This window comes from Trachemys scripta, chromosome 1 (assembly GCF_013100865.1).
Source record: "Trachemys scripta elegans isolate TJP31775 chromosome 1, CAS_Tse_1.0, whole genome shotgun sequence".
NCBI classification, from domain to species: Eukaryota; Metazoa; Chordata; order Testudines; family Emydidae; genus Trachemys; species Trachemys scripta.
The window spans coordinates 291,455,091-291,467,728 of NC_048298.1; the positions used below are offsets into that span (position 1 = coordinate 291,455,091).

The 12,638-nt window shown below is 41.9% G+C and overlaps 1 protein-coding gene across 5 annotated transcripts in view; it reads right to left on the reverse strand.

The window, feature by feature from the left end:
* Window positions 1-3,286: 3,286 nt before the first annotated feature.
* The window catches only part of INTS6 (integrator complex subunit 6), a 90,439-nt gene continuing 81,087 nt past the window's right edge, over window positions 3,287-12,638 (reverse strand). For 4 of the 5 annotated variants that reach the window (XM_034758536.1, XM_034758534.1, XM_034758535.1 and 1 more), the window contains one exon: window positions 3,287-4,964. In XM_034758536.1, coding sequence (XP_034614427.1) covers window positions 4,871-4,964 — 94 coding nt within the window. In that variant the 3' untranslated portion in view covers window positions 3,287-4,870. The remainder of the gene's footprint in view (window positions 4,965-12,638) is intronic. The other variant, XR_004644120.1, reaches the window with a different exon arrangement.

The following is a 12,638-nucleotide window of genomic DNA, read 5'->3' on the forward strand; positions in this document are numbered from 1 at the left end:
AGTGTTATTAAAATGAACATGTTCCGGGTCATTATCCGAGACTGCTATAACATGAAATATATGTCAGAACGTGGGTAAAACAGAACAGGAGATATACAATTCTCCCCCAAGTTCAGTCACAAATTTAATTAATGCATTATTTTTTTTAAACAAGCATCAGAATGGTGGCTGAAGCATGAAGGGGCATATGAATATTTAGCATATCTGGAACGTAAATACCTTGCAATGCCCACTACCAAAGTGCCATGCAGACACCTGTTCTCACTTTCAGGTGACGTAAATACAAGCAGGCAGCAGCATCTCCCATAAATGTAAACAAACTTGTTTTTCTTCGCAATTGGTTGAACAAGAAGTAGGACCTGAGTGGAGCTGTAGGCTCTAAAGTTTTACATTGTTTACTTTTTGAGTGCAGTTATGTAACAAAGTTACACTTTCATGATACAGATATTGTACTATAGTACTTGTATGAGGTGAATTGAAAAATACTATTTCATTTTTACAGGGAAAATATTTGTAATAAAAATACTATAAAGTGAGTACTGTATACTGTATTCTGTATTGTAATAGAAATCAATATATTTGAAAGTGTAGAAAAACATCCGAAATATTTAATAAATTTCAATTGGCATTCTATTGTTTAACAGTGCGATTAATCACAATTAATTTTTTTGAATTAATCACACGTTAACTGCAATTGACAGCCTTAGCAATATTTAAACAGGGTTTTTATTTTTATAACTTTAAAAATGTAAGTTAAATAGATAGTAAGAAAATAACTGCAGAGAGTAAGCAGTCTTATAGTTTAGACACTGCACTGGGACTCAGGAGATTAGGATTCAATTCAGGAGTCTGCCATAAGCTTCAGGTGTGATCTCAGGCTGATCACTTCATCTCTCTGTGCCTGTTTTTCCCATCTGCAAAAGGGGGATAATTTGTGTCATTTGTCAACTTACTGTAAACTCCGTCTCTATGCATAGCTGGTTATGAACAGGGCAAGTGGTGCAGTCGTGTCTTGACCAAGCATTAGTACTATCAATGAAAAAAATATCAGTGGTGAGTCTTAAAACTCAAAGGCAAGCAGGCGTAATTACTCAGTGATCAGACAGCACTGCGTTACCTATGTAATTCATCCTTGCAAATTTACTTGGGGAGATTTTTTTTCTGCTGGGTTAAACAAACATTACATTTATTTTTATCACAGTAAGGGTACATGAATAATTTGGTGGTTAGTGTAGTAAAAATCTGAGTGTTTTAGGAGGGTGCTCTGTCGAAGCGAAGGCAAAACTGAAACTGACACGTGAATGTTTTCTCTCGCTTGCATTGCAGCTATGGTGCTATTAAAAAGATCTCGAACTCCTATTTTCAAAGCAGACAGACCTTTTATCTTTTTCCTAAGGCACGCCAATACAGGTACGCATAATTCATTTATTCAGTAGAGGAGTCACTCACCTAATAGTAAAAAAAAATCTTACTAGTGTTTCCCATAAATAAATAAGGAGCTATTCTCTAAAATGACTTCAATTTCCATAAAACTCCTTTAAAAATATAATCTGTAGAATAAATTTTCAATTACAAACAGTGGAAGCAGAAAAACTGACAATCATGGGAATTCAGTTAGACTTTTCTTTGGCATAAATTTAGTGCCCAAAGGCACTCTGATGGCCCTGGGGACTAACATCCATTTATCTGAAGAATGGAAAGGTAAAGCACGTGCAGGGGCAATACAAGTTTCTCCTCCCCTGTCCTGCCCCTATGCCTCAAATCTAAGCATCTCCTTATTTGGAGAGGCATGGAGCCTAATCTGTCCTGTCACGACTTGGTCTCTTGCCGAGACAAGCAAGAAAGTTGCCACTTTTAAGTATTAAAAGTGGCTTTAGTAAGCAAATTGAACAAAAAAATTAAAACTTACTATACTCAACTATGCACTTAATAGGATGAAAATTAGACTGTAAAATACAAATTTAGAGAAATCAAGTGGAGCACTGGCCTACTAAACCCAGGGTTGTGAGTTCAATCCTTGAGGGGGCCACTTAGGGATCTGGGGAAAAATCAGTACTTGGTCCTGCTAGTGAAGGCAGGGGGCTGGACTCGATGACCTTTCAAGGTCCCTTCCAGTTCAAGGAGATGGGATATCTCTCTTAATAATAATAATAAAAATAATTAATGAAGAAAACACCAAACAGCATTCTAATCAGAATAGAATCAGAAACAGTCATAGCATAGCAAATCACATTTTTTTCTTCTATTTATCATCAAAAAAGTGTAAAAATATACAATTACTTTTGGTAGAAGTCTGTCTTTGGGGAGAGGAAAAGAATAAATAAAGCTACTATTAAAAATACTGATGTTTAATGTTTGGCTTATTTGGGGGTCAGTAAGCTCCAAACTCCTACCACCTGGAAGTTAACAATAGGTCTCACTACAGAACAAAAGCCCAGGAACTCTCCCCCCAATATTTATATTCTGCAATGTGCTAGGCACTTTCCACATACTGTGGAAAATATAGCCTCTGGCCCAAGTATGATACAATTAAGAGCATCACTTTTCTCTCTGAAATTCAACTTCAGAACATCTCTGTCTAGAGAAAAAAGACAAGCTGATAAACTGAAATGGGATGATATCTTAAGTGATTTAAAGCATAGGTTAATTACTGAATCTAATGAGGCAGTAAGACAATGGGCCAAATTCATCTCTGCTGTAATTCTAGAACATATACATAGGAATGAATCTGACCCATTACTACTTGGTCAAGTTCAAAGCCATTTTCATTTTGGCCAAGATTTAGGCCAAAGGCTAGGAAGATAAGATAAGGAAGCTCCTTGTTCAGCTGCCAACCCTTTAATAAGCAACTGAATCTAATCTGCAAAATTAACAAATTAACCTGGCCCTTAACTGATTTCACAGACTTTTAAAAATGCAAGTTACTGCAATTGGACCCACAAAACCAGTATTTGCATGTATGTGACCGTCTGACAGTTAACCTACCAGTTACATGTACAAATTAGGTACACAATTATATGTATACACTTTTTGATTGACTGTGTGTTTATTTTAATTCACAGGCTCAGTGCTTTTTATAGGAAGAGTTACAAATCCTTCAGAATAAGTGTGTCCAATGCACCCTCCCCTTATTCCTCCTGCAGCCATCTTTCCTTCAATGAAATTGAGGCACACTGTGCATATTTATTAAAAACTGGATACTTAAAATTATTTTGCAAAAAATCCACAGGAAGAGCAGATAAATGTTAACCAAATAACTTTGTAAATAAAATGTATTACTTTTGCATTTTGTGTAGACTGCTTTTATTTTGTAGCTGTATAAAAGCATCTTTTACTCTTTTTAAAAAATGGTTGGCATCACAAGGTAACAGGAGGCTAGCTAAAACCAACAGACCGTATTACAGTTATTTGTGTTCTTTGCTCACAAGACTGAGTCAGCTGAGAGGAGGCAATACCAACCCACCACGAAGCTTTAGATTATCTGCTATTTTTCAAGTGGTGGTTTATTTTCTGCTCCTGAAATGGAAGTTTTAAACAAAAAATTAAAAACTGAATTAGGTTCCAGAATCAGTTACATTACCAAGCTGAAGTGGTGAGGTAAACAAGCAGCTGAAGTGTAGCCATAAGAAATAATCCAGCTGAGAGACAGTCTGTTAAGGAATTGGCACCAGGACAGCAGAGTACCAGCCCACTGGGGACTCTTGACTATGGACTTGGGTTGCTAATCTGAGCCACCATGTCGACACTACTGTTGTCACCCGGTCTAACTAAATTAAAGCTAACAGCACAGGTAGGCATACCCGTGCTCCACTCACATCTTCACTTGCAGTAAACATAGCCTGAGTGTCTCTACTCACCTAAACAAGTGAATCAGTACCACCATATACACTACTTCCAATGCAGACTTTACATTAAAAAAAATCTTTTACTTTACAGTGCAGGGCCGGGGAAGGGAGAGGGGGTTAGGCACACAAGCAGCCTCGTTAAGGAGCAAGGGATGAGGTTGGCATAATTGGAAAGATTGTTAAATCTCAAAGAAAACTTAAATAATCCCACATTTTGCCATTTTTCTGGTGTGCATACCGTACATAAGATCTGTGATGCTGTTCAGTAAAAATAAGACTTAGAATACATGATGCTATGCCAACTTATCACCATAACAATGCAGTCAAATAGCAGCTTTCTTAATTTCTTTTCGTAATTTATATCTTATTCGGAGAACCAAAGAATCAGCATTTCCAATTAGGCTTAAAATTGTAGCTGGTTCCTAAAAAAAATTACAATAAAACTGCGTAGATCTAAAAAGGGGAGGAGAGAAATGAGCCACTTCAATGAAAACCGTACTCATTCCTAACCACCAAAGATTAAAATAGAGGGTTTTTTTTATTGATGGAATAACAAAAGTGCTTTTCTTAAATATTTTTCAAAATACATTTGTACAACTTACAATAATATATCCAAAATAACTGTATATACAAAACATTACCTTGTTTAATGTATGTGCTTTTTTTGAAAATTACAAAGCAATTTTTTTTTTTTCTTTTCTTTTTTTTGGCAAAGTTCAACCTTAACAGAGATGATAGTTTTGAAGGTTGGGTTAAGAAAATAGAACCTGAGGGAAAGTGACATTTAAGTCAATGACAAGCAAGAAATTCTCTATTTTTAGTTTGTTAAATAAAAATGCTTTTAGTGATATTTTTCACATTACAAAAATAACAGAAATGAAGAAAAAGATTACGTATACTTTTTCCATCATACTAGAGAGCAGCTTTTAGTCTTTCAGGGGACTTGAGCCAAGAGTGCATGTCAAAAATGAATGCAGGTAATACAGCTGTGCCCTACTGTGGCTTTTCTATGTGTAAAACATCTCTTAGCTGCTGTTGATATGGTTGACTTGGTTGGATCTGCGATGGATTTCTTCCAGAAAACCCTCAAGCTGTTCTATCAGCATTCGTTTTTTAAACCTGAATGGAAAAGGAAGTATAAAAATAATGCTGTTAATATTAAACTGACAGTTTAAAGAAATGGACTTTTTAAAACCAGACTTAACTCTCAAAACTTTTCACTATCTACTGCATACATCAGAGGTTCACTGTATATGCACTGTTGTCTGTGGAAGTTCTGGCAAGCTAGTGTCATAGCACAATAATTTATTCTGATCCTCTTTCCTGTGTATGTATTCATTGACAAAAAACTTAATTAACAGAGTCAAGATTACCCAGTGGTACCACGTGCCTTTCCAGAACGTTGAAGTCAGCAAAACTCAAACCTCTAAAAACCAGGAAATACAGAATTAACATATATGCCAATACAACCGTAACTCTACACTCTGAGCAATGACCAAATACATTCATAATGCACATAATAATAATAATAATATATGGAGATATACCTATCTCCTAGAACTGGAAGGGACCCTGAAAGGTCATTGAGTCCAGCCCCCTGCCTTCACTAGCAGGACCAAGTACTGATTTTTCCCCAGATCCCTAAGTGGCCCCCTCAAGGATTGAACTCACAACCCTGGGTTTAGCAGGCCAATGCTCAAACCACTGAGCTATCCCTCCCCCCTCAAAATATTTGCACACTGCCTTTGCAAACACTTAAGGGAATAGGCACATGACCAGTGTAGGACAGAACTGTACTGAACAGGAGCTACCTACATTTAAGCCCACTCCACAGAAATACCCCTGCTGCTGAATTTTACAATTTCAATCCCTTTTACAAACTCTTTCACCTTTATGCACAGGATGCCATTTAACACTATGCTTTCACTTACCCCCTCATTAAACCCACAGATCACTCGTATCCTGCCTCACTGTGGACAATCCCCATAGCAACAAGACCCTAGTGCACAGCTAACACAGCTTTCCGAACTCACTGCTAAAAAGGAGCATATTGGATCTCAATAGGTACACATGCACCTCTTTCCTTTCTTCACACACACAGTTGGACAAGGAGAGGGGCGAAGTCCCCAGATCTCACATCACAATCACAGCTCTGCCATACTGCTCCAACCAATCCTCCAAACATTCAGTACAGCTACACTTAACATAGTGAACACAGCTCGAGTGCATGTAGATAATTCCCATTGGCTACTGCCAGCTCCAGGGCAGTAGAGTTAAGGTTGTGCTGGCATGCACATTAATTCTATATTCCCTGGTTTTCAGAAGTTAGAGTTTTGCTGAACTCTGTTTTCTAGACGGGCACAAGATACTCCTGAGACAATGCTCAGACTCCCTACCACTGCTCCAACATTCCCTCCATCATACCCATTGTTCTGACCTCAGCTCCTCACGTCCTGCTGCTTTGAAACCCATCCCCCTATTGCCCTTTCCCCTCCTCCCCCACACAGCAACTTCACCCTTCTCCATGCCCCTGGCCCTACGGAAGTGGGAAGGTAGTGTGTCTGAGAAGTGCCCATATCAGCTGTAAGCAGAAGAGAGAGAGAGAGAGAGAGAGAGAAGAAAGAAACAAACCCTAGTGTGTGGGGAATGGGCTCTATACATCCATCTGCAGCACAGGAAGTTCAGAGAGATGTGAAGTGGCCCATTCATCTCAGTGAGATGTTCTCAGCTGAATGAGAACACCCCATGGAGAAAGCTCTGAGGCATATAAAAACTGTTCTATTCACCTCAATAGGTATTTCCTTTCCCCCTTCTCAGTGACAGTGCTATGAGTTTGTGATATGCACCAAGCATACCTATTCTCAACTCCTCACCTTGGTCTCAGCAGTATGTGCTTGGTGCATGTTCCAAGCATGCCTGTTCTCAAGCTTCCCATCCAGAGAGGCAGCCACACCATGCACCACCCACCCGCCAATTCCACACACACACACACACACACACACACACACACACACACACGGAGGGAAAGGAGTTTAGACCCCTCAGAGAATCAAGGCTCCCATGTTCCTGGGTTTGACATGAGGGGCAGGGAGAGAAGCTCAGATCCCCTCAGAGAGGCAGCCCGACTCTTCAGCAAAGAAGAGTTCTTCCAACACTGTTGAAACACTTCAGCAACTCATTCTTAGCAGTAAGACAATAACTTAATATAACAATCAATTTAAGACAATTATATGTTTAAGTCTCACTTTAGAGAAAATTTTCAGTTTGTATTCTGGTCACTTTCCAGACCACCAGGGTAAGTTAAATGAGGAGAGAAGCTGCTAACAGAAAGAAATCTCATTTTGTTGCACAGCTTCTCCAGATGAAATTGAAACCACAGGGAAACCACTGGGTGAGGCTTTAAAGGAATATTCCTACCAGAACCCATGTTGGGGTGGGTGATCTCTGGTAAATTTATTAGCATGCATGTAGATTATTTTGTTTTAATGTTTTCTCTATAGTGCGTTTATTTTAAGAATAAAATATGCTTGCTTAGAACGGTGGACAGTTACACTATTAGTGTCTGAAGAGAAAGCAAGCAGGTCTGTTTAGAAAGTCTGTGTTGCTGGGAATAACAGTGAAGGCAGGGAACTGTTCAGACTGAAGATACCCATCGAAAGAGAGAGAGATGTTTCTACACCAGAAAGGCAATGGGTAGGGTGCTGTAAGCCTGAGAATGGGTGCCCTTGCTGAACCACTAAGGGGAATCAAGTGCAGTTGCCCTAACCTGAGACTTTTCAGCTTGGAAAAGAGACAACTAAGGGGGGAGATGATAGACGTCTATAAAACCATAACTGGTGTAGAGAAAGTAAATAAAGTGTTATTTACTCCTTCCCATAACACAAGAACTAGGGGTCACCACATGAAATTAATAGGCAGCGGGTTTAAAACAAAAGGAAGCATTTCTTCACCCAATGCACAACCTACAGAACTCTTTGCCAAAGGATGTTGTTCAGTCCAAGACTATCATGGTTCAAAAAAGAACAAGATAAGTTAATGGAGGACAGGTCCATCAACAGCTATTAGCCTGGATGGGCAGGTGTGAGACAGGGTCAGAAAGGGTTAAGTAACTTGCAGGCTAAATGACCCTAATTCAACCTTCAAAGATATATTAGAGATGTATATAAATGGTAATTAGGGTTATTCCTTATAAATAGCTAATATAGCTTTGTTAGATACACTAGAGCTTTGAAATGTAAATGTGCATAGTTAGAGAATGAGAGGTAATACTAATTGTATAAGTTTACTTATATCTTGTTAGATGTTAGACAGGAACCATCTGTTTACATGGTTGTTCCTGTATCTGTTGATTCAAAGATCAAAAGGGAATACACCTCTACCCCAATATAACACGACCCGATATAACACGAATTCAGACAGAATGCAGTAAAGCAGCGCTCTGGGGGGGGGGCTGTGCACTCCGACACGCTGCTCTGAGCGGTGTGTTAAGGGTGCCGTGCCGGGGCCGAGGGATTGGATAAGGGGCGGAGGGTCTCGGGGGGGGTCAGGGGACAGGGAGTGGGGGGAGCCACAGCCCGAGGAGGGGAGCTGCAGTGCAGGGGAACGTCACACGGGCTCCAGCTGGTGCCGAGAAGTTGGGGAAGACTGGTCCATGCGGGGAAGTTGCGGGATCCAGGGCAGGGAGAGGTGCCCATCCTAGACGGCGCCGTGCAGGTGCCCCTGTCCCGGCGCTGGAGGACTTGGCACACAGTGGGCCCAGCTGGCAGCAGCGCCGGGCGGGCTCTCCGGGTTCATAGCATGCCGCACTACCTGCCCGCAGTCAGGTGTTCCATGCGCCCTGGCGAGCAGCTGGCTGCGGCATCCTCACCAGAGATGGGCTGCGCGGGGCTCTGCAGAGGAGGAGAGATGGGCTGAGTGTGGCAGGAGCCGCCCGCCGATGGCTCACTCTCCCCCAGCACCACGTGGGCACGAGGCGGGGACCAGGCGCACGCAGGCACCTCAGACGAGGCTGCCTGCCATGCTCCTCCTCGTGGGCTCAACTGCCGCGCTGGGCTGGGCGCGCTCCACGGACAGGGCAGCAGCCGCCGGGCCAGTCCCCCCTGTCCCACCCCCACGGAGCTCACCCAAGCTGATGTGGTTGAGCAGGTATGAGCGCTTCCATGTGCCAGCTCCCTGGGTCCTAGTGGCCATCCCGGTGCGGTCCATGGCTCAGCATGGGAGTCCTGGGGGTGATTAGGGAAGGGGGAGAGGGGGAGGTTGGATGGGTCGGGGGTTCTGTGGAGTCAGTCGGGGGCAGGAAGTAGGTGGGGGTTGGATAGGGGGCGGGTCTATTTGCTGACTATTAATGACGGAGATGCTTGAGGCCAAAGCAAGTTCGATATAACGCGGTTTCACCTATAACGCGGTAAGATTTTTTGGCTCCCGAGGACCGCGTTATAGCGGGGTAGAGGTGTATTAACATTTAGATGAAACATGGGTGTGATAATGTCATTGTCTATATTTCACTTTGAAATGTGTAGTACATTTTCTATGAACTGCTTAATGAATAATTACCCTGTGCTAATAAACGTAGCTGATTCCTGGTGATGCTTAAGAAAGAGATTACTTCAAAGAAGTCTACTGTTCACCCAAGGACTGCATGCTGACAAGAGGTTGCAAAAAATCTCTATAAAAACTCTTGGAACCTGATCCTTTCATCTCCAATGTGCTTGTGCTTATGCTTTGTCAGGAGAAGCTTGAGCCACAAGACTGAGGTTTGGATCACTCTGGTATTGAACATTGGACTGAACCTATGGACTAATTCTGAAAGAACTTTGCAACTCTACAGCTCATCATCTCTATTATGAGACTGATCTAAGAACTATATTCATATCTGTACGTGTAATGATCTTTTAACCAGTACTCAACCCTCTTTTTAAATAAATTTTAGTTTAGTTAAGAATTGGCTGTAAGCATATATTTGGGTAAGATCTGAAATAGTAAGTTGGTGGGTAATAACAACGAGGAGTCCTCGTGACACCTGAGAGACTAACAAATTTATTTGGTCATAAGCTTTCATGGGCTAGAACCCACTTCATCAGTTTTAACCCACGAAAGCTTATGCCCAAATAAATTTGTTAGTCTCTAAGGTATCACACAAAGACTCCTCTTTGTTTTTGCTGATATAGACTAACAGGGCTACCACTCTGAAACTTGGTGGGTAATATGTCCAATCCTTTGAGATTGGTAGAACTTTTTCATATGAACAAGGTTTTTAATAATCCTCATCATACTTGACGTGGCTGTCTGGGAGGAAGCCCTAAGGCTGGGTTGCTTTAAGGCAACTGTGTTATTGGCTTCTGGGTAACCAGCAAGGCATTATAGAAGCTGTTTTATTACTAGCTTGGTGGATTTAAGTATTAGAATAACCACCAGTTTTGGGAATTGTTTGCCCCAGTCTTTGCAATTTGCCCTAATTGAGCAATCTCAGTGTGGCTCCCCTGGGACCTCGATGACATACAGGGTTAAAAAAATGAACTAGATAAGTTCATGGAGGATAGGTCCATCAATAGCTATTAGCCAGGATGGGCAGGGATGCAGAACCATACTCTGAAGTGTCCCTAGCCTCTGTTTGCCAGAAGCTGGGAATGGATGACAGGGCACAGATCACTTGATGGTTACCTGTTCTGTTCATTCCCTCTGAAGCACCTGGCACTGGCTACTGTCGGAAGACAGGATACTGGGCTGGATGGACCTTTGGTCTGACCCAGTATGGCCGTTCTTATGTTCTTATAATCACTAATGGGAAGTAGCGAGCAGTGAATCATGAAGCAGAAATGAAAGGATAAGCAGAGTTTTAAATATTACATTAGAATAATAGCAAGGAATGGAAATTCACACCCTCCATATAAAGGAAGTATCCAGTAACATCCTCCCTCCCAAAGGATCTCTCTTCAAAGGTTTGCAAATCTTCCTCAGATGAGGCTCAAAACACTTTTTTCTTCCAAATGTACCTAAGGACTTCTGTGAATAGTTTTCCAGATGCCTAGCATGCCAACTGGTGCAGGATTTTAATACCTTGCCTGCAGCAACTTTGAGGCCCTAAGGCTTTAGCATTTTGAATACAATGAGATGAACAGGGTACAAGTGGTTTGTGTACTCCATATTCTTGAGACGCATCTTTAGAGTCCTTGGAATACCCATTTATGCCACAACCCTCCAAAGGAGATCTAAGAGTTAGAACAAAACAATGGGAGAACTATAGGCTTGTCTTCACTATGGGGAAATCGACGCTGCTGTAATCAATGCAGCAGGGATCGATTTAGCAGGTCTAGCGAAGACCCGCTGAATCAATGTCAGAGCGCTCTCTGGTCAACCCCAGTACTCCAGCTCTCTGAGAAGAGTAAGGGAAGTCAACCGGAGAGTCTCCTGTCGACCCAGCGCAGTGACGACACGTGGGTAAGTCTACCTAAGCTACATTGACTCCAGCTACATTATTCATGTAGCTGGAGTAGCGTAACTTCGGTTGACAAGCAGTATGTCCCAGGAACTGCGGAAAGAGGAACTACCCTTAAACAGAAAGGTGTCTGGAGCAATAAGAATAACCTTTTCCTCATGTCAACCATGATGGAGTTCTTGTATAGAAGAGAGGCCAGAGCCCCATTGTGCTGGGCCATGTGCAAACAAAGCAGCAGTTCCTGCCCTCCAGTGCTTTGTTCCCTCTTGCACCAGAAACCTAAGTTTGACCAGATCAATGAATGAAATTTTCCTGTGTTCTGTCTAGATACCAAAATGTATCAAGAAGCTAATGGAGAATCCATACTACACTACATTTCTCTTCCAATAGCCAGGTAGTTAAATGTAGCTGTTCCTAGTCCAGACAAAGGAGTCCATGATTCAAGAGGAGGTCTAGTCCTTACTACATGTGCAGCGCGGGTTTCTTGGTACCTTGCAAGTCTAAAGTGCCTTCTGGGCTAGCAGAGGAAGAGGATTTCAATTCTCCCCTTTCCTGTGGCCTTTATGTTAACTGTCTTGAAAGGTAACATTCTTCTCTGTCCAGGACGTTATTTCCACTGGCCTGGAGAAGTTTGTCCTTTGATTACTTCCTGGTTTTGAAAGCGATATAAACATTCATACCTCAATCATGAACCAACCTCCAATGGGAAGCAACAGACTTCTCCAGTAACCACAATAAATTGCCTGCTACATGGTTTTCTTGTACCTTCTTCTGAAGTGGCACTGGCCGCTGTCACACAGGACATTGGTCCAGTCCAGTATGGCCACATTTAGGGCAGGGGTTGGTTCAAACACACCACTCAGAGCTATAAAAGGGAGCTAAAAAGGATGTATACTCTAAAATTTTGGAAAATGTATCTTTCAAGTATGCTCCCTACCTGATAGGCTTGCTTCCACAGTGAGTGTTCAAGGGTCTAGAGTGAAAATTGGGTTGACTTTCAGCAATGTTTGTACTTACTTGCCCACAAAGGGACATTCAGATGTGATCTGAGAATGACACTTAATTTCGCATTGTATCAGATGTGCAGTTCCTTGTCCTCTAAAGGAAATTCTGCAGGCACATTTTGGATAACCTATTAAGGGGCTGAAGCCAATGCGTGGCACCAGAAACCCTAACCTTTGGAGATAACTAGCTATGGATGACCACTGGCAGGAAGTGACTGATATAATAACCTACAACCTGTGCCTTCCTGTGCCTTCCAACAGTCATTTCTTAAGACTCTGGATGCAGAGGGTGGATCAGAAGGAAGAGTCTTGTACAGGAATTGTGAATTCTTGTACACATATGCTCTTTGTCAT